Here is a 21,701-nt window from a genome sequence, read left to right as displayed (position 1 = left end):
CAGTGTTTGTCAGGTGATATGGAAGTATATGTAATGGTAGTTACTCTGTGTGTGTGTGTGTGTGTGTGTGTGTGTGTGTGTGTGTGTGTGTGTGTGTGTGTTCAGAAATCATTTTAAATAGAGTTGGAACAGACTTAAGACATCTCATCCCCATGGCATATCAGGAATTTCCACAGTTCTGTTCTCAAGTGTTTTATCTGCCCTGTAAACTAAAGTGATAACTTAGTTAAACTTCTCGATGCTTGCTATTATATATATAATATATATACAGTAAACAAATATAGGGCTGTCTGTCTGTCTTTGTCCAAACTTTTCACTTTGACTCTTTCCTGGTCACCCTTTCTGTCTATTTTCTGCCTGCCTTACTACGAACTAAATTTGAAGCTGTGTCTCAACATCTCCCCAGTAAATTTGAGACAAAGGAGCTTTTTGGACACTACTCTTTCTCCTAGCTTCCTTCTTAACTCAGACTTTCCGTTTCTGTCCATGCTTCGTAATGTTGATGACTTCCTTGATTTACTAGCGCTTCCCTTTTCCTCTCTCTCACCTCTCATATTTGTAAATCTCCTTATCACCACTTTCAAAATACTGTGACTACCTTGACCCCAGCTTTTCTGACATCCTTATACATGCCTTTGTCTCTTTTTGCCTCAAGTGCAACTTTTTCTGTGGCCTTCCCAAGACTCAACTCTGATTCCAATCTCTAAAGAATGCTTCTACAGCATCTTTCAAAAAGATAGCATCGCCCCAGAATCAAATAGCTCCATTGGCTTCCATCCACAAACAGCTCCATCAGATCTCCATTCCATAGCCCTTTCTATAGTTCTTTATTCCTGGTTTTTTTCCCTCTTCAGAGATAAGACTTGAAGACCTGAATTCCTTGGGTCCATTATTGATAGGCTGTTTTGATTCCCTGTTCTGAACACAAACAGCATTTTATGATAACTCTCTCTTTTTCCTTCATAGATCCAGGTTTGCACAGACAGCAATTTTTCCTGCAGAGACCATCAAATGTGGTAGCCCTTGAGGGAAAAGATGCCGTTCTTGAGTGTTGTGTTTCTGGGTTTCCCACACCCACCTTCACATGGATGCGAGGAGATGAAATTATTCCTGTCAGGTATGTCATACACATGTCTCTTATGTAATGAAAGTTCGTTTCCCAGGGTGAAGTAAGGGTAAAACATTAACTACCATGTTAAGTCTTGTCAGTTTGGTTCAGCTTTGAGGAGATCAGGCTTTCATTTTAAGTGATAATAAGACTGCAAGTGCACATGAAACTCCTGTTTTCTTTATTTGCAGCTGTGCCATGCACATCTGAGGGCAGAATTTGGCCATAAATGCCTTCTTTTATGAAATGCTATTTAAATCAGGTAGAGCAGCATTCAAAAGTTAATTATCACATTTAATAACAACATTATAAGATCAGAACTAGCCAGCTGAGAAGGCTCTATGCAGTACCTTAGATCTTGAGTACTTTTCATTGGAGATGAATGTGAACATGGATTTTTTTTTTTTTTTGGTCAATGTTACAGATCCAAAAAATATTCATTATTGGCTGGCAGTAACTTACTTATTTTTAATGTGACTGATGACGATTCCGGGACATACACTTGCATTGTCAGCTACAAGAATGAGAACAGTAGTGCCTCTGCAGAGCTCACAGTTATGGGTGAGTACAGATTTCCAAACTCTGTGCAAGAGGAGTCCTTTGCTTTCCCAAGAATGTTGATAACCATTAGCGCTTATATAACTCCTTCCTCTGAGGGTCTCCATGTACTTATCTGTAAACTGGTGGGGTTCCCACCTTACTTTGAACAGGATTTTCACCCACCGATAAATGGTATATACACATAAGCAATATACCTCATGGAAGGACATCGAACAGCAGAGTAAAACGTCTTACGATGTCTCTGGTTTATAATCTAATTGCTAGTAGAATATTTGTTGGTGTCAAATCCCAATTTGCTCAATTCAGTTAACTGTTTTTTCTTATTTATGGCATCACAAATGGATACAATGGTGATCTGCAATCTTATTTTAGCAAGTTGTGCATAACTATAGTATTGCTTACTGAAATTGTTTTACTGTTTTCTCTTTATCTTATGACTCCATGGCCTTGCTTTCGCATCAGGTATTATGTGCCTATGTTCTTGCTTTTAGTGGAAAACATGAATAGGCAATGATGCAGTGAGGATTTCCTGTGTTACCTAGGGTGACCAGATAGAAAGTGAAAAATCAGGATAGGGAGTGGGGCGTAATAGGTCAATATAAGAACCCCCCTCCCCCACGAATATCAGGGCTTTCCCTATAAAATCAGGACATCTGGTCACCCTGGTATTACCTTCTACATAAAAATGTTTTCTCCTTTGTTTCAGATGATAGGTTTACTGGCAAACTAACAAAATATGTTGTCTGAGAAACATGTGGAACGATGTCTTAGAAATTTTGAAACAGGCTTTTTTCCCCTATTGTGTCAAATTTTAATAGAACCAGAATTACATTAAATTCTGAGAGGTGGGTTTTTTTTAATCGGAGAATAATACCAAGCAACATTAGCATTATTCAATAAGATTTAAGAAACTACATAGATAATACTTTGTCAAACAATAGCATAATTTCAATGTGCTGTTCATTTTGCATTCTGGTTTTAAAGCTTATGCATAAAAATACTTCCATTAGAGAACAGAGCCCAAAGTTGGATTATAGGATATTCAATGCTTGTATAACAATATCCTTTTATCAAGTCATAATGCAATGTTATAGTAATTGCACATGATGGAAACTTTCATTCTATTGCTTTAGGAACATTAATACAATACAATGTTTTATTGGCTACATTTTGAAAATTAAAAAATGACTTTATAATTGCAAAAGTTCACTTTAACTATTTATTGTAAACCTATGTTTCCAATCTGCAAAGAATCAAATGCAGAAATGGAAGATAACTTCTGAGATAAAATGCTTATTTAGCTTTGCTGAAAGATGCTCATTGGAAACCAACAATGAAATTATACAGAACTGTAGCTATTTGTGGATTGAGAAACACCTATCGATTATGTAAATCTTATTTTTTTTCTCACCTATAGTAGATTATAGGATCCTGTGGCATGGGCCAAGGCTGAAATTTCAATGCTCTGTAGAGGATTTGGCTAGCCAGTGTCCATGAAAATTAATAGAAATTTCACATCCAAATCCTTTCGGGACTTGAAAATCTCAGCCCATATCTTTATTCTCTGTAATGCACTTAACTATGGCTTGACTATGACTCTATATAAATATATAATAACGTTATGCTAAAAATGAATTATATAGAAATTATCAGAGGGGTAGCCGTGTTAGTCTGGATCTGTAAAAAGCAACAGAGAGTCCTGTGGCACCTTTAAGACTAACAGATGTATTGGAGCATAAGCCTTCGTGGGTGAATACCCACTTCATCATTCAGACACTGATCAAGAGGGTATTCACCCACGAAAGCTTATGCTCCAATACATCTGTTAGTCTTAAAGGTGCCACAGGACTCTCTGTTGCTTTATATAGAAATTAAGTTTGTATTTATTTTCATGCTTATACAGAGAGAAATATGTAACAGAGAGTGTAATACAATTTTGGGGACAAACTTAGATTCAGATACTTCAGTGATAATGGTCATATATGAATGGTAGAAGAGAGGTTTCAAAAGGTGGCACTTGTTACTTATTGAGCACCACAGTTTGATTGGGGCTGTACCAACATAAAGGATAGCACAAGGGCTGACACAGTGAAAATGAAATCTAAATTTGAGAAAGAAACGGGCAAGTGCATACAAAATACGTAATAAAAATGCATAATACAAACATTGTGCATGCAAAACAATCAATTGTATATACAAAGTAAAGTGTTTTTTTGTTTTGCATAAGTGTCTAATCACATAAGCTAATGAAATATGGGTGTAAGTTCTGGAGGTACAATTTTGATAACCTTTAAAAGTTTGGTCATTTATTTTCATAAGCATGTAGGGCGGCAAATTTAAATTAACACTATGTATCATATCGCTTAGCAACAGGTATTATGTTTGTATTGCTATAGTGAATATGTAAAAGATCCAACAAAAACTACACACCTACTAATGGAGGGCAATAGAAATCCCCATATATCTTTATTTTCATAAAAATTGGACATATATATTTGTTAAATTCATCTCCATAAGTAGGAAACTCTCTGAGATGTTTCCTGGAGTTACTCATACCATTAGTCTAATTTATAGACATGTAATAATTAATTGATGGTTTTATTCATTTCCCATTGGTAGGGTATAAATCCGTATATTTTCTTCAAAAAAAAATTGGGTTATTTATCAAACAAAACTTGTGAATTGCAAATGCATATTTAGTTGTAAAGCATCCATTGTTTATTAGAAAGATAATTGCTTTCATGTAAACAGTTTGTGTAAGAGTATGTTCTGGAGAGAAGGGCAGGCAAAGCATTTTACATGTGTCAGCTAAAAAATTAAACACTCCAATAATTAAATCTTTCCTGACGGCTATGTAAGTGGGCCAATACTACATCAAAGTTAGTTGCATCACATGATAGGGTGATAGCTTCATTATTTAAAAGATAAGACTATCTGGCAGGAAAACAAATGTCTTTCACTGGGAAGATCCTATGTATCATTTCTTTTGTGGATCTTAAAACATCCCTTCACCTGTACTGGCCATAATGCTAAAAATGAGGAGAGGAATGGAGTTGCTGGAAAGGCTAAATAATATCTGTTGCTAAATTTTTAACTTCGAGTATTTCATGTACAAATCCTTTTTGGCAGGATGTTAGTCGTGTCTCCTTGTGCAGTAGAAAGTTTAAAAGTCCAGTAAATATTGCCTTCTCGATTTATAAATCAGCTGCATGCTTGGCAATGATTTTAAAGGACTAGGCTAAGTAAAAACAAACGTTTAATGATGACAATCACTGGCAAGATGACTGCTATGGTTAGGTATGCTAATGAGTGTCCATTATAACTCCTTCTTTCTAGATCTTCTTAAGCTTTCAGAAGCATTCATCTTTTGGGGTTGGAATTTTTCCTGTTTGGTCTTTGGGATGTGAATTTAAAGTTTGAACAAAATCTCTTTAGCCATTTCTGTATGGAAGATCGGGCCTGAGATGCATTGGATTATAGCACTGATCAAGCAAAGTTCTTTACTCCTGCATGGAATCCCACTGATTTCAGCACAGTGTTATGATGGAGTGAGAGTCAGGGTTTCCAGATCCAGTCACTGGATTGGAGCTTAATTTTGCAAAACTGACTTTTGCAAGCATTTATTGTAATGAATGCATATCCCCGACAGTCTCTAAATTCTATCAATTCCAATGGGCAAACGTAATGTGACTGCCAGATTTCAAATAACATAGAGTTAGAATTGTGCCTGTCAAGTCCAAGAAGATGTACATAGCCTTTTGAGGATAAAGAAGAGTTTTCATCAAATAAACAATTGCAAATAAATGTGACACATTTTCAGGTTCATAATAAAATTGCACTTGGATCTCAAAGCTACTTTTAATTTGGTTGAGATTACTGTACATAACATAATTGTTGTTCTCTCTTTCTGTGATTTAAAGATCCTGTAAATGTCCCCTGAGGAGCAATACAGAAGTGAATAGTTTCATAGCACTGCTAGGTCAGCAGACTGGGTTTGCATGGTTTCAGGTCACCGACTAGAGAGAGACTGCCAACAAAAGCAGAAGACTGGGTCCAAAAGGTGGTGTTGGCAGAAAAACATTGTTCCTAGCTTTTACAAAGCAAGTTATATGTAATCTATAAAGAGACAACTTAGAAAATGCTTCCAAACTGCAGCTAAGGAAACAAGCACCTTTTACTATTGAGTTTTTAGGATCAACTGTTTTTTGCATCAGTTTTATTTTCCAGCAAGAAAGATGAGCCTCCATGGTATTATGAGCCAGGTCTCCAACAAGTCTAGTTTAGTTTGCCAAGACCAACAGGTCAATCCAATCTTTCTTGTTTGGTTTTATTTCCACTCCACAACATCCATTGCCAGAATATGTGTGCACAGATCAAATGAATGAAAAATACTGACTGATGGACGCCTGGAGCATGTTCCTGTGTGTGAATAATTTAGAAACAGAGTAAATGCTAGGGGAAAAGCCCTATGTTGAAAAAACATTGTTTGACATGCCTAGGAACACAAGCTAGACAATTATATATTAAGGCTATAGAAGCATCTTTTAAACTTACTCTGCTGGGCACAAATCTTGAACCATCTATATAAGAAGGATTCAGTCTACTTTGGATGTGAAAAATATGTCCAAGGATATACTATATTACTAACATCAATGGTAAAATAGTTCCCACAATGTAAAAGATCATTCACTGTTCTTAAATCCCCGACACAGAAACATTCTGGGGTAGATCCTCAACTGGTAGAAATTGTAATAATTCCATTGAAGTTGCTGGACTGATGACAATTTACACCAGTTGAGGATCTGTCCCTCTTTACCTATGCTTGATACGGGGGAGTGAAGGATCCCTCGTCAGTCTGTTCTGCTAATATCTTTGAATGGTCTGTGTGTGGCCAATAGCTAACCCCACAGCAGCTAGCTGAAGTAGATTGTTCAGTCAGCTGTTTTATTCTAATGTCAAACAAGGTTGAAGCTAACTGAATCTATCACTCTATCTGGAACATTTTATGTTTATGTATATGATGGAAAGCTAAAGTGGAAACAGATAATCCAAAAGATTGTTCCACGATGGATTATCCCAGGCAATTCTTAAAAAAAAAAAAAAAAAAAACCTCAGGTCACAAAAAGGCTGTAAAAACTCCCTTCAAGTCATTTTTACCATCGCTATAAGGTTAAGGTCCAAAAATAGAATACAGGATATCAGATTCTCTCCCCCCACCACCCCATTTCTTCTGTATATATCTGAAGTGAATGCAGAATCAAACTAAGGACACAAGAGGATAACTCATCCACCCTGTCATTTCCTCTTACCATTATTGGAGTCCCTCCTCTTTTGATTCCTCATGCCCCAGCTCTTCAGACCGAAGAATGGGCAAAGTGCTGCTGAGAGGCTTGTCAGTTTCATCATGCTGCGTTGTCCATTTTCTTCTAATTCTTTTTAGGATTTCTCTCTTGATGGCATTAGTGGGAATTGTGTGGTTAAATTCCATGAACTTTGAAACTGAAAGGGCATGCTTTACATTGATGTCTTTTGTTTCCAGGTGTTTTCACGGTAATATTAACTATCAATAATATGTTTGAGATTTGACATGAATGAGGTAAAAATAATGTATTTAGCTTGGGCATTGGGAAAATATTTTGCATTCTGCTGTTGGGAAATGGGATAGACTGCCCATGCTCAAAGAAGTAGCAAGAGCGGCAAACATAAAAAAGAATGGCTGAATCTATGGCACTTCAATGGTATAAAAATGCAGCTAGTCCTTCCAAAAGACAGGGGCTGAACTGGATAGATCAATAGTTCCTTTCATCTTTATTTTCTCTTATTTAGAAAATTTTTAAAATACATATTATGCAATCAATAGACTTTAAGGGCTCCACAGGAGCAGTTATTTTCTATCCAGTAAACACCCATTTAGACAATGTTCAGAATGTGTTTTATGCAATTGATTGAGAGGCTGTAATGTTTCCTTGGGAATCACTCCATCTACTGTTGCATCATGCTTATGGAGAAAATGGAAGGATTGTGATGATGTTGATACAGATGCAGGTACTAAAAATGTTATGAAAAGCAATGCTTTTGGGGATATACCCTGTATTTATCTTAAAATCTTATGAAGTCTTTTGCTAGCATTTTTTTAAAGTAATTGAAAATTGTAGACTTTGTGTCAGACAGAATATGTTATATTTGTTGACTCTCTGTTTTTATTAAGACTGTGATGGAAGTTTTACCTTACCTCATAAGTTGGGTGCCTGCATGCAAAACAGATCACCTAGGGTGGAGAAATCTGAGTTCCTTCTTGTGATTTGCATCCCAGGTGAATTTTGCTTTTGGTGAGAAACAGAAATAAAAAGAGAGAGAGAAAAGCAGAAATGTGGGGAGAAATGGAGGGAATCAGAGGTGTGATGAAGATTTGTCTGCTTAGAGTTTCTGGTTCAAGTTTGCCTCGAGGAAAGAAAACTTTATTGCTAGAATATAGAAGATATTGAAGGTAGCATTGAAACCAAGAGTTTAGTAGGATTATAAAAAGAATGGACATTTTATATGGATAATAAAAACATCCAGAGTTGTTATAAACAAGGATTTTAAAAATAGAGTTTTGGTAGGGATATAAACCAGTATGTTTCCACGCATTAGTCAACATCTAACTAATGAAGGGTACAGAAGAAACTTTCTCTTTTGAGGTGGTGTTCCATAACTTTACTTTGCTTTACTCTGAACCTGCTGGAACTGGTCGATGTCAGAGACGGGATCCTGGACTAAGATGAGCTCTGCTCGATCCAGTATAGCATTTCCTTTGTTGCTATGTTTCTTGCTTTCTTGAACCTGTTGGTGCAGATATGAGCAGTTAGGTCTGCAGTAGCATGATGGAAAAATTATGCTAGTGTCTTGCCTTTAATGGGCTCTCACAAGAGTGAATTGAAAATGAACCCAGATCAAGAATGTCTGGGATGGTGTTTGGTAATCTAAGAATAGGCACCTAATTGACATTGAATTTCAATGGGAGCTGAGCCCCGAACTCATTCAGACACTTCTGAAAATGTAGTCCTTGTCAATACATCTGTGGGCTAGCATCTTACAAACGTACAGGCCACACCTCTCTTGTGCTACTTATTTATGGGAAAGGCTTGAACAAAACTCCGCTTGTTGCCAGTTTCAGCTAATATGCATATTCATGTTCAATCCAACAGCGGAATATGTATGTAGGAAGGAGCTATTTGTTGTTGGTGCTCTCTCAAATGACCTAGGGGAAATTGTTGGAGATACTGAATTTGAGGATGATTTCCCCAGATCTTTGTTGTGGCAATGGAAATGCATCAGTCCATGGGAAAACCTGTTCGAATCCATCTGCACAGGAAGATCAGGATTGGCATGATGCCTTTGCTACTTCTATGCATAACTCTCTAATTTAGGAAATATCTCATTTTGTAGATCTGGCTGTAGTGATCAGTCAGATACAATCAGAATGGAAATTGCTCAAATTGAGCCGTATAAAAAGATTCAACTGTACTGCATAATAACAAGTGAGATCTATTCTGCGTAAAGGACAGATTATCACAATAGCAGGTAGTAATCTATTGTTCTGTATGGATAGTTTAATGATCTACTGCACATCTGTCCCCAAACCTGCAGAATGACAATTATACTGATAACTAGAATGCTCTGGTTTTATTGAAATCTCAATATTCTGTAGTGACACCTATACACTTCCTCCTTATGGCCAACACTAATGATTCTTCTGTTATAGGCAAACCAGCAAATGCCAATTCGTACTGCTCTACCGCAGCAGCTTGCTGCCACCCACACAAACAGTTACTGGATGCTTTGCTGCTCTAGTCAACCACTTATGGCATCTGTATTGTGTAGCTGCCTATGCGTTCTGCTTGAGAAACTGTCAAAGATCATCACTTTTTAGGCTTTGGGAAAAATTTTCTGAACCGACTAAGTGATTTAGGAGCCTAAGGGCCATTTTCAAAAGGGACTCAGGGCTGGGTGTACAAAGGTGCTTAAAGATGCAGATAGGTACCTAATGGGATTTTCAAAAGGTTAGGTAGGCACCTAACTCCCACAGGATTCAAGTTAATCTTCTGGAAATCCCATAAGGTACCTATTTGTATCTTTAGGCACCTAAATACCTCTGTAAATCTGGCTTTTAGGCACTTAGGAACCTTATTCTAATTGAAAGTCATTGGTGTTAGGGTCCTAGGCACCTAAGTCACTTTTGAAAATGGTACAGTGGGAGATTTTCAAAGGCACAAAAGGAGAATGGCTGCCTAACTCCACATGACTTTCTGTGAGAGAAAGGAGTCTAACTGCTCCTTGTGCCTTTGAAAATCTCCCCCTTAGGTTCTTAAATTACTTAAATATTAGAAGAAGGTAAAATTTTGAAGAAAGCTTAAGGCCATGCCTTATGTCCATGCTGGAAAACAAAGCTGTAGACTGTACTTTTTTTTGGTACTACATTGATGTTTGGCTCATGAGGGTCAAAATTTAGGGCCGTATTCTGATACCACTGGAGTCAAAGTGGACTTTCCCCACTATTTCAGAGGCAGGATTGGGCCATATATGAACACGGCAGGCACATAGCTTCATTTGCTGTCTCCCACTCATGCTGACCATCCTGATGTCCCTGACTATGTATGCAGATGTACAAATCTCTCTTTTAATTGAATCTCTTATTCTTCAGAAGCACTAATATTATTCATTAATTTTTCAATGTAGTGTAATTAAAAAGCAAAAACAGTTATTAAATTCCAATTTAAATATTTGTCTTTTTTCCCCCACTGAGAAATAAGCAACAGGAGAGAGGAACAAACAAACAAAAATCATGCATTCTTTTAATGCTGTTGCTTAGCAACTACACCATCTTGACTCAGACTGATTTTCAAAACTGGTTTGTATGCTGTTTCATAACTAATTTGCCCATACAAATGGTTGTCTGCTCTCAGATGCAGGGCTTGCAGTTGAGCACACATTTTTGAAAATCAGGCCAAAATGTCAATTAATTAAAGTCCAAGATCTTCTACATTGCTCCAATTTACGGTTGTGACTGCATGATGGATTTTGGTAAGTTTTATTGTTGCTGCTTCTGACTCAGAATAGTTATGAGTATGTAAAGCATGTGTTGACATCCATGGTGTAAAAGAATAAAATGTAATAAATTCTAATAGAACACAGTATAGTTGTTAGCAAGCTACCTAATAAATTAAAACTAATTGTTACCACTGTGTTACGTATGTTGATTCTATGCCTTCTTGGCATTCCCAGCACTATTCCACATTGTGCAGGAGAAAACGTCAATTTTAATGGCACCCCAATTTTCTTTCTTCCTCCAGTAATGAATCTGGTATTTATAACACACTTCTCCTTATTCTTCAAAAGGTCAGAAAAGAAAACAATTTCATGATTTGAGCCTGGGTCTTGCAATTCATTGCATGTGGGCAAAACAGACTCTGCTTGTGCAGCAAATTACAGGAAATGGGCCTAAATTACCAAATTCTGTTTTCTTATGGTGTATTACTATTGGCAAGACCTTATCAGTGGAACTATAAATACCTATTGTCCTTCAAAAGAGGGAGGATAATTTTGTGTTTAAGGCTGTGGACTGGTAAGAACTACATTTTCTGAATGACTCTGCAAATTAGCGGAATGGACAGTTCATCATGCCTGAGAGATCAGTCCCTGAACAATACTGTGGCAGTTTCCCAGCAGATGTAAATCAAGACAACTCTGACCCTAAGTGCCTAACTTTCTCCAGCTGTAATATAGGAAGAATAATGTCTGTCTATCTCATTGTTCTGAAGATTAATCACTACAGGTGTCTTAGAAAACTCCTAGCCCTTTAAAATTTCTCCTAACCCACAGGAAAGGAGTGTCATTTATGGGAATTTAGGCTATGTCTAACCTTATGGTAATGTGTAGAGTACATATTCTGCATGCACTATTCTGCTTATAGTGAATTCCACACCCCCAGTACAGCAAGCCCACCCACAGGAGGTTGTGGGACCAGATTTTCAAAAGAGCTTAGGGTCATATTTTCAAGTGCTCAATACCCACATCGGGGCCAATTTTTAGAAAGAGTTCATTCCCCCTGAGGCACCTGAATAAGGGCTAGCTTTTCAAAAGAACCCAGACACTGAGATTTCTTGAAACCTGGCCCCAGTTATGGATACTGAACCTTCCGGAGAGTTCTAGCCTTAAGGGTAATTTCAAAAATACACTGCGAAAGGCTCTTAAATATTGCATTGCATGTGCTGGGCTTGTATCACCCAGCATCTTCTCCTGCGACTGTTGGATAATAAAGCTAGAAACCTCTGTGTCATAGTACTGTCTTGTCATTAATATATTATGAATGTTAACATATTATTTATTTATTTGCGGTAGCATCGCCGGTGTGCTAGGCACATTCCAAAGATAGAAGACGACAAGCTAGGAAAACACAAAATGAAAGGGGACTGTCCCTATAGAGCTGACTGGTTTTGTGGAGTAAAAGTGACCGATCACCCTGCCACACACACACACACACACACACACACACACTCCAAACAGCTTGTAAAAAACAAACACAAAACCAGGAGTGATTATACTGCTGAAGTCCTAAGAGAACTAGGCCTCTTTCAGCCCAAAGCTTTCCTGTGGATGAGCTGTCTCATTTTTCTGGTAGGAGTTTTTTCCTGATTCATACCTTGACCTTAATATGTTCAAATTTCCTGTTGGATTTTCACCATCTTGTTTTGTTACTTAGCAGAATGGACAGAAGTGCTTGTGGCTGCGTGCTTCTGAACATGATCTTTTAACTTTTAAGCTATAAGATCAAGACTGCATAAACATATACAATAGTGGGATAAGTGGTTTCTTGTTTCTGTCAAAGTGTTTTGCACTACAGTTCTGGGTGAACATTTATTGAAGCACTCAGGAGCACTTTCGGAAGCAAAGAGCTTGACAAAAATATCTTAGGCTGGTACATTTATAAATCTGTAAAATGTTGTCTAGTTTCATTATTATCATTTGAAAAAATTGAATTGATAATATATCGGGTTTGTTTGTTGTTGTTTTTTGTTGGTCGAGGAAAACTTGAGGAAGTGGAATTCTGTCCCTGAAATGGAACATATAAAGCACCACATTTGGTGTGTACAGTTTCATAGACTACAGGAAAACGAGAAGCGTGACACTTAAAAGATTTTGTGGAACGCCTGAATATTCCATTATTATAACTTGACATTCCTGACAATGTTCATTGGATCAGTCTCTACCCTTTTGCCTCAAAGTTCCAGTTTGATTCAACCTCTGACAAGAGTGATTGAACCTCAGCTTGACTAATGGTTTTAGTAGATCCTAAGTGAAGTGAATGGTGAACTCCACTCAATCAGATATGGATTATACAGTAGTCCACATAAAATGAGCACGTTTAACACAAATCGGTGCAGCTGCTAACCTTCAATTTAAAAAAAAGAGAAAAGAAAAAAAGGCGGAGGAGAAGGGAAGGAAAAAAGGCTCCAGAGTATAGTCTATATCAGGGGTCAGCAACCTTTCAGAAGTGGTGTGACGAGTCTTCATTTATTCACTCTAATTTAAGGTTTTGCATGCCAGTAATACATTTTAACATTTATAGAAGGTCTCTTTCTATAAGTCTATAATATATAACTAAACTATTGTCATATGTAAAGTAAATAAGGTTTTTAAAATATTTAAGAAGCTTCATTTAAAATTAAATTAAAATGCAGAGCCCCCCGGACCAGTGGCCAGGACCCGGGCTGTGTGAGTGCCACTGAAAATCAGCTCACGTGCTGCCTTTAGCACACGTGCCATAGCTTGCCTACCCCTGGTCTATAATATCCTCTAACAGTTATTCACCCTATGGATGGCTAGATAGAAGACTTCCAGTGTCAGAATTGTTCCAATTACTGCATCTCAATCCATATTATGATGCACACAGAAGCCTTCAATCCCTTGTTTTTTAGATTCTGAGAAGAAATGCCTCATGTTAGCTTTACTGAGCATAGTCACCACTTGCTGGGAGAGAGTGATACTGAAGTCATTTACAGCTCCCATAGTGGTGATCTGCTAGTGCCCATTGGGGAAGTCAGACACTACTTGTATTCAGTGTACAGTCAATCCGTGTGCAGTATGGGTATTCCATTTGTGACAGACAGATTTTCAAAGGTGTTGGAACAAATGGTTCAGGTGAGGTTAACTAAAATATGTTGTATGGAGAATAGCAAAGGCTTCCTAAAAAGTTGCTGTATTTATTTATTAGCTCAGGCACACATTTCAGATATGCCTGAGGGGAATGCCTGAATTGTATCTATGTGATGGATACATCATTGTTCATATAAACTGCATAAGTAAATCTACATGAATCTCAAATGATTGCTAAATAAATGTGGATTTTTGGATGAGGTGTACTACTTTTTTCTCCCACCTAAAATCGAAGCTGGAAAGTAAACTAAAAATCTTCCTAGTAAATGTATTTAAATGTATGATAATTATACAATCAACAGTAACCCATCCTTGCTATGACTTTTTCCATAATTACATATTACAGTATAAATTCCTTGCAAGAGTGGTCTGTGTAAACTGTGAAAGCTGCTAGAGTCCCTGAAATTCTCCATCATAGATTCATAGAATACTAGAATATCAGGGTTGGAAGGGACCTCAGGAGGTCATCTTCTAGTCCACAGACTGCATATGGCACAAGCAGTAGCAGTACATGCTTTAATGTTGTCAAATTAGTGCCAGTTATGGTACTGGTTTTTATTACATGGGCACGGGATTTCTACCCTGTAGCATCTACGTAGTGCTCAAAACAATCCCAAAGTGAAGTGAGAGTTTGACTGAATTAAAAAAAAAAAAAAAAAAAAGCACACGTGTGATCAGTCGGAAACCAATGTTTAAATATGCAGCATTTTAGAATGCTCCAAATAACTTTAGTTGTATGTAACTGGAAAAGACCAATATAGTTAGGATTTACTTTCTGGTTCCCTTTTAAGTCTATTATAAGCATATTAGTTAAGCCTGGCATGGGATTTGTGAACAACGTTTTATTTCAATTTATCTAATTAAACCATAGCTGTCGGCCAATTAGACTTAATCAGGAGTGTTTTAACCACCTTTTATTTATAAGAAGAAATCATAAAATGAGGTATCTTTTTCTCATATAAAGGAAAGAGCTGCTGTTTATGCATAGTTAGAAAACTAGCAGACTAGTCAGAAGCTCTAGCTAGAACAGAGAATAAGGCATCAGCAGACTGCAGCATGCTTACTCTCGCTGAACTTTAGCTAGGCTATAGAAGGGAAAGTCACATGCAGCTTCCTGTTATCCTAACCTTCAGCCGTAAGGTTCCCCCCTTGGCAATATTATCATTTTTACATTGATGGTTTCATTGAAAGGATGAGAATAACGAGTGGAGCAATTTTTAATGAACTATGTTTTTTTTTTTTTTTTTAGTGGGAGAGGAAATAGTCTTGATAAAGTGGTGGGAAGTAACAGAAGATTATTTCTACATTTTTTTGCGACAAGATACATTTCTGTAAAGGAGCCATCTGGGAAAAAAAGATACATTATGCAAATATTTATGAGGTCTAAACATTCTAAAATATCCAGAAAAAAGAGTACACAGTCCCAGAAATGCAGTATGTTTTGTGCTGACAATATACATTTCATGGTTTTCATGTTCCTATTTACTATCAGTGTTCCTGCAATAATGTATGCATCTCCCATAGTTGGGTTGTTTGTTAGCTTTTTTTTTTAAACACTCACACTGCAAACTCTATAAACTGTGGATAGACATACAAGCTTGTACACAAGAAGCACCTTTCAGCACCTTCAACCATCCCTCTAACCAAGAGTGAATCTTGGTTCAGGTTTTGAAAAGCCCTCTCCCCATAACCACAAAGCCCACCTGTTCTTTTTACTTTAGTTCACTTCGTTGCTCTAACTGCTAACCCTATCTAACCCCATATCTATCCCCTCCTCCCTGTCACCCAGCTGAGTCCAAACCAATCCCTCCGTTTTTCCATAGACAGAGGATACTAATGGATCTGCTCTCTGACTTGTTTTCCATCTGACCAAACCCTCTCTCTTTTTCACTGCTCTTTTCACTGCTACTCTTTTTCCTTCCCTGCATTTCCCCCCATACAATGTGCCTAAAAGGTCTATGAACCTCTCTGATTGTTCCAACATTAATGTTTGCTTCAGAGTTCTGGGAGTTTCACCCACCCCAAGTATGCACAGAGAATGCAATATTGAGCTCATGAATTTTAGTAAAAGCAGTATTTTCATGGCCTGTAATAGCTACCTATTAGCCAACTTGACAAGGAAGTTTGTTGGACTTTCTTTCATCCAGTTTAATGAAAACAAAAACAACCTCCCCCAAACCCAAAGGATCCTAATGTCACTGCCACCAAAGTAACCCTTATTTTTCTCATAATAGTTTCAGAGCTAATGGTTAATTTCCTTTGTTTCATCCCATATATTTATTATTGTATTTTAGAAGCAGTCAAGTTAGATATCTTCTCATATTTGCAATTTAAGAGATTAAGCGCAGCAATGCAAGGAAAAACTCTTTGTTCACAGTTTGTGTGGATTGGCTCACTTTGAACTTTGGATTCAAATGAACTCAAAGCAAACTTGTCAAAACTGTCTTAGTTCGCTGGTTTTGTTGTGAAATTAAATTAGCTCACGTTTCTTTGCAAAGTTTGTGATGAGATTGGGCTAGGAATCAAATTTGTAAAGAAACTCATGTGATTTGGGGTTGTCTAATGAGATTCACAAAACTATAAATGTTGTTAGTCAAGTTGGAGCAAAAAGTCCATTTTTCTGAAAATAAGCTTGGGTTCTTTAATGACTTCGGTGGTCAAATCCCTGATTATTTTTGCAGCATGCAGCTTCTCTTTTGGTGAGGGTTTCCTGAATGTGGTTAAAGTCCACAAATCTATAGTTCATTAGTTGTTACAGGGGAACATTTTACTAATTTAGGTATATATATATTTGCTTCAAAAATAATCAATCTTTGAGACTGCTACTTGAGTGACTTAGTATGGGAGTGAATTGAAGTATCTATTTTGGCCATTATCTAGAAAAACTGAATTTGAAAAGTATGTGTATTGATAGTGCATACGTTTTTGATATTTACAAAGCAAAGTATTACATGTAATTAAACTACATTGTGAAGTGTTGTTGAACTGCATACAGTACCTTTAGAATTAGAGTTTAAAATATTTTTCAAATGGCTTTTGAATTTATTGGTTCATGGGGCTGAGATTCATCTTTGTTCAATCTGTGTTAATTTTTAACACTCTTACAAATATATTATTTGTCTCACTGCCAGAGTCTTTAATTCACAATAATTTGCAGTGTGGCAGCTTTTCTCAGTCATCTGTTTATGCTAGCACACTAGCAATTGGTAAATATATACTTTTTAATGGGTAGCAAATCATTTTCAAACTTTTTTTTTTTTGAATGGTTGGGGGAAGCTTTTAAATCTGCAGTTTTTGCTACCAGACTGAAATTCAAGAATTTGTCCTTACAACCAGGGCCAACGTGGGGGGGGGGTGGGGGGAAGAGAGGGAAAGAAGCCAGGACAAATTACCGGGGCCCGGCTGTTGGCCCGGCTTCCCCCCACCTCATCATCGGCCCTGTTTAGCCAGTCCACCCTCGCTTGGGGGCCTGAAATTTTTCTTTCCCACACCAGGGCCCGAACCTGCTCTCGGCAGCCCTGCTTTAGGGTGACCAGATCACCCAAGTCAAATATCGGGACGCGCGGGGGGGGGCGTGGCGGGGGCGCGGCCAAAAAAAACACCAAAAAAACCCACCTTCCTCCGCAAGCGCTGGAGGGAGGCCCAGGAGACTCAGGGGAAGCCCAACCCCTGGCCAGTCGCGTCTGGGCTGCTGCCCAGCTGGTGCTATCGCGCAGCGGCCCCGGAGTGGGGGCAGCAGGCCCCAGCCCCCCCCGTCCCGCAGGGGGGCGTGAGCACTTCCGGGCTCCAGGCTCTGGCGCATTTCCTTGTTTGTCCAGTGTCCCGACCGCACAAGGAAATATCGGGACAGTCCCGATAAAATCGGGACGTCTGGTCACCCTACCCTGCTTACAACATCTCTGTGAGACTAGCACCCTAACCACTAAGCTATCTATCCGCTCAAGGTACAAAACCTCTCTCTGGGGATTTTAGTGCTGTTTGTGAGGGATTCAGGGCTGGCTCCAGCGGCACAGGCTAAGGGGTGGCTTCCGTCCATTCTTCGGGCAGCACAGTCCGAGCAGTTTTTTTTTTTTTTTTTTTTTTGCTTGGAGTGGCAAAAATGGTAGAGCTGGCCCTGGAGGGATTAATGTTAGATTCTTGTAATGTGACTGGCTGAAATTCCTCTCTGATTGTATAATAGAAGCTTGTAATTAAACTCTTGTCAAATTGGTGCTTTCCGAGAAATGTTGCACAATTCACAGATTTTGGGTGGGCTACAAAAATATCTTTTGAAATCTGCTTTTTTAATGGCAGGAATCTCCAAGCTCCAAGCAGGAATATTAAGATTGGTTGCCTTTTGGATCTACCTCACTCCCCATGTTTCGTCCCAATATAGAGACTTATCGCAAGTAGCTTATCTCAGCACATATGCATTAAGCGCCACATGGAAATGGATGTGAAGACCAGAAGTTGTTCTTGAATTCAGTCCAGTAGCAAAAACTGCAGATTTAAATCTTTCTCACCCGTTCTCTCACCCCCAACCACTCAAAAAAAAAAAAAAAAAGATAGTTTATCACAAACCATTTTTCTCTGTCATTTTCTAATTTCCCATAAATAATGTCTGTAGAAAGAGACAGAAAAGAAAAATGACCCCTTTAGATAGAGGAGTAAATCTGAAATGTTCCATACAAATGTGGTCTATTCTTCAGTGCAGCAGTTCTTTCCTATGTGAGTGTGTTACAGCTTCTGCAGTATACTCCAGAACAATTTTATACAACTTCTCTTAAAATGAAGAGCATATTCCTGATAATTCACGGTTTAAACAATCCCTGACCAGAAACTCATTAACAAGTGTTTAACAGGGGGAACTTGTCCTCTCCTCATGCTTCTGAGGACCAAAGGGAATTTTTTTAAAATGTGAATGCTGGATGAAAAATCTAATTCAGTATTGTGCTTCATAAAGATGGTACCCAATGCAAAGGGTATTTTTTGTGGGGGAGGAAAAGATACAAATCTTCTTTTGACTTTCTGTAGCCCGTGCAAACTCCACAAAACACAGCACAGTGTGCACAAGAGTTTCATATACATCTCTACCCCAATATAACGCTGTCCTCGGGAGCCAAAAAATCTTACCACATTATAGGTGAAACCGCGTTATATCGAACTTGCTTTGATCCGCTGGAGTGCGCAGCCCTGGCCCCCCCGGAGTGCTGCTTTACCTCGCTATAGCTGAATTTGTGTTATATCGGGCCACGTTATATTGGGGTAGAGGTGTATAGGAAGGCAAATTATTTTGTTCTATTTAGTAAATAAATTAATCATATCATACAAAGTTGCCCTGACCTCTGAATTAATATGGCAAATTTTTGCTTGATCTTCCAATTCATATTTATGAATGGATTTAGAAGATGGAAATGGGATGGAGAAATTCTCATCTCTCATTAATGTGTACATTCCTCATGGCATGCTATAACTCAGTAATACTATGTTGGAATACAGCCTCAAATTCTCTATGTTTTCCAGTTATTATTTGGTATCAGCTTAGAGCTATTTGAAGTGGTTCTACTTGATTTTTTTTCAATGAAAATTGTAGTTTCATCAAAATTAAAGTGTTTCACAAAACATTTGATTTAGGTAAACATGTTTATTTTTTTTTACAATAGAGAATTCAAAATGAAACAGAATGACCTTTTAGGCTTCAAAATGACACATTTGTTTAATTTTGGCTTTCAAAAAACAAAATGAAATGAAAATTCAAAGGGAACCAAACATATCAATAGAAATTAAATACACATGTTTTTCCTTTCAAATATTTTCATCAAAAAATCAAAATGTTCTGCAAAAAAATTGAACAAAATAAATTAGAAATTCTTCACAGAGATAAAATGGGATTTTTTTATCCAACTCTAGTATCAACAATATTAAGAATTGTGGATGTCAGCTGGAAAATGAAGAGATGTAGCATCCTCACAACAAGAGAGTTGGAATTTTTTTTTAGAGTATAATACATGAGAAGTCTTCCTAAAACAAAAATCATGTGACTTTAGCAGTAATAGAGAGAAGAGAGTGAATGGCTCATACAATTAGAAATAGAACCATTCATCTTTAATCTTTCACCTTCAGCTATGATCTCCCTTAGTTAAAAAATTAAGTGGGTTAGTGGAAAATAAACATTATTACTAACTATGGTGTCAGGTGCCCATACGTGAAATGATTTTTGTGGTTTTGCAGAGGACAGAAGTCTGCATTACAAACATTCGCGATCACAATTGGCATTGATCTCGTTTTGTTTCAGCAATGTAAGCAGAAATGCCAAGAACTGAATTCACATGGAGACTGAACTACCCTTTCAGATTGTCTCTTTATAGTATGGTTTGTGGGGTACTATGAGGAAGTCACTGTTGCTGTGTATATTGTGTATAGAAGACTTCATCTGGCACCTTTTAGAAACACTAAAATTCACACTTGGTGGGGGGATCTTGACTTGAGCATCTGTGTATAAAACATCTCAGTTTGAACCTTAATATGTTATCGATGCAATATTTAGTCAGTGGCATGTCACTAATTTTTTCCCAAAGAAATTCCTGCAATATGCTAATATGGTTTCTACTTAGAAACACAATTTCCAACAGGAGACTTGTGGGTTATTACTGGTGCAGACTCAAGTCTTTTTTCATCCTTCCTTTTCATTTTCATAAGCACTGTTTCATTTACCCAGAGTTCTCCATTTAAGAGCTTTCACATTCTGACTGATTAGTCATCTTATCAAATCTTACTGTTTTGTGGCTCCCATGCTACCAATTGAGAATTATTAACTGGACCTAAGAATTTAGCTGGCTTGGCACAATTTGAATTGTGGCCTGTTTAGCGAGTGATGTCTAATTTCCTGTGATTCCTAGTGATTAGAATGGCTACAGAACGGTGGCATGACTGACTTTTGTGACTGTAGAAAATAAGAGTATTCCAAGGAGAACATCTTCAATAGATCATCCATACGCTTCGGGTCAAATCCTGCTTGCCATTCGCAATCAGAGCTCCGATTGAAATCCGTGGACATTTTGCTTGAGTAAGGACAGCAATTGAACCTTTATATCCAAGAGATCACATATAAAATTCTTAATACTCCTAAATACTATAGTATAAGATTTGGGGAAGGGCTATCATGGTTAAAAGAATAAAGTTCTCCTTCAGTGGAGACCAAAATCTTCCACTTGGTTGCCTTTTGCCCCTTTTTCCTAAATCACTGTTTTCTCTCTCCTTCTTCCTAAAGCATACACAATATTACATCTGTCACTGGTGCTGGTAGATCTGGTTTAGAGCAGAAACTATAGTTATTCAGTGTTTGTAGTTAAGTCTGCATTGTATCTTTGCTGCGCCACATTATCTTCAAATGCATCATTGAATACAATTCTGAACATCTCTTTGGCTATATATCTTCTTTATGTGGGGCAGCAGACTGTTGAATGTGCTGCATCTGCATTCATAATAATAAAAAAAAAAAAGGAAAGAAGGAATAGTTCAACCAGTGGGAATAGAAGGATATTCAATCAGGGCAATGTTAACTGCACTGGATTGTACTTGTTCACTTGGGTAAATTGCTGTCCACCTTTCCTGTGCATACACACTGATCCTACCACTCGCAGCAATATTTTCAATACTTCTTCAGTTCATGATATTAATCATCTAGCACAGGGGAACATGGTTTAAAATGTTACAGGCTAGGTGCTGTACTTGGCTAGTGCTCTCTCACTGAAATAGTGGGTGTCAGTTCCTGAAACCAAAAGCAACACAAATGCTTTCTTTGCCAGCTGGGGTGTGGCTTCTATGGGGCTGGGAGCAGAGGAGATGTCCTCAGGAT

At 37.8% G+C, this 21,701-nt stretch overlaps 1 protein-coding gene across 1 annotated transcript in view; it reads left to right on the top strand.

Moving 5' to 3' along the window:
* Window positions 1–21,701, top strand: part of DCC (DCC netrin 1 receptor) — a 943,937-nt gene that overhangs the window by 459,129 nt on the left and 463,107 nt on the right. The window contains exons 4-5 of the mRNA XM_054032598.1: window positions 967–1,117; window positions 1,533–1,669. Coding sequence (XP_053888573.1) covers window positions 967–1,117; window positions 1,533–1,669 — 288 coding nt within the window. The remainder of the gene's footprint in view (window positions 1–966; window positions 1,118–1,532; window positions 1,670–21,701) is intronic.

Source organism: Malaclemys terrapin, chromosome 6 (assembly GCF_027887155.1).
Source record: "Malaclemys terrapin pileata isolate rMalTer1 chromosome 6, rMalTer1.hap1, whole genome shotgun sequence".
NCBI classification, from domain to species: Eukaryota; Metazoa; Chordata; order Testudines; family Emydidae; genus Malaclemys; species Malaclemys terrapin.
The sequence above is the reverse complement of the archived record's forward strand: the minus strand, read 5'-3'. Positions and strand labels throughout refer to the sequence as shown.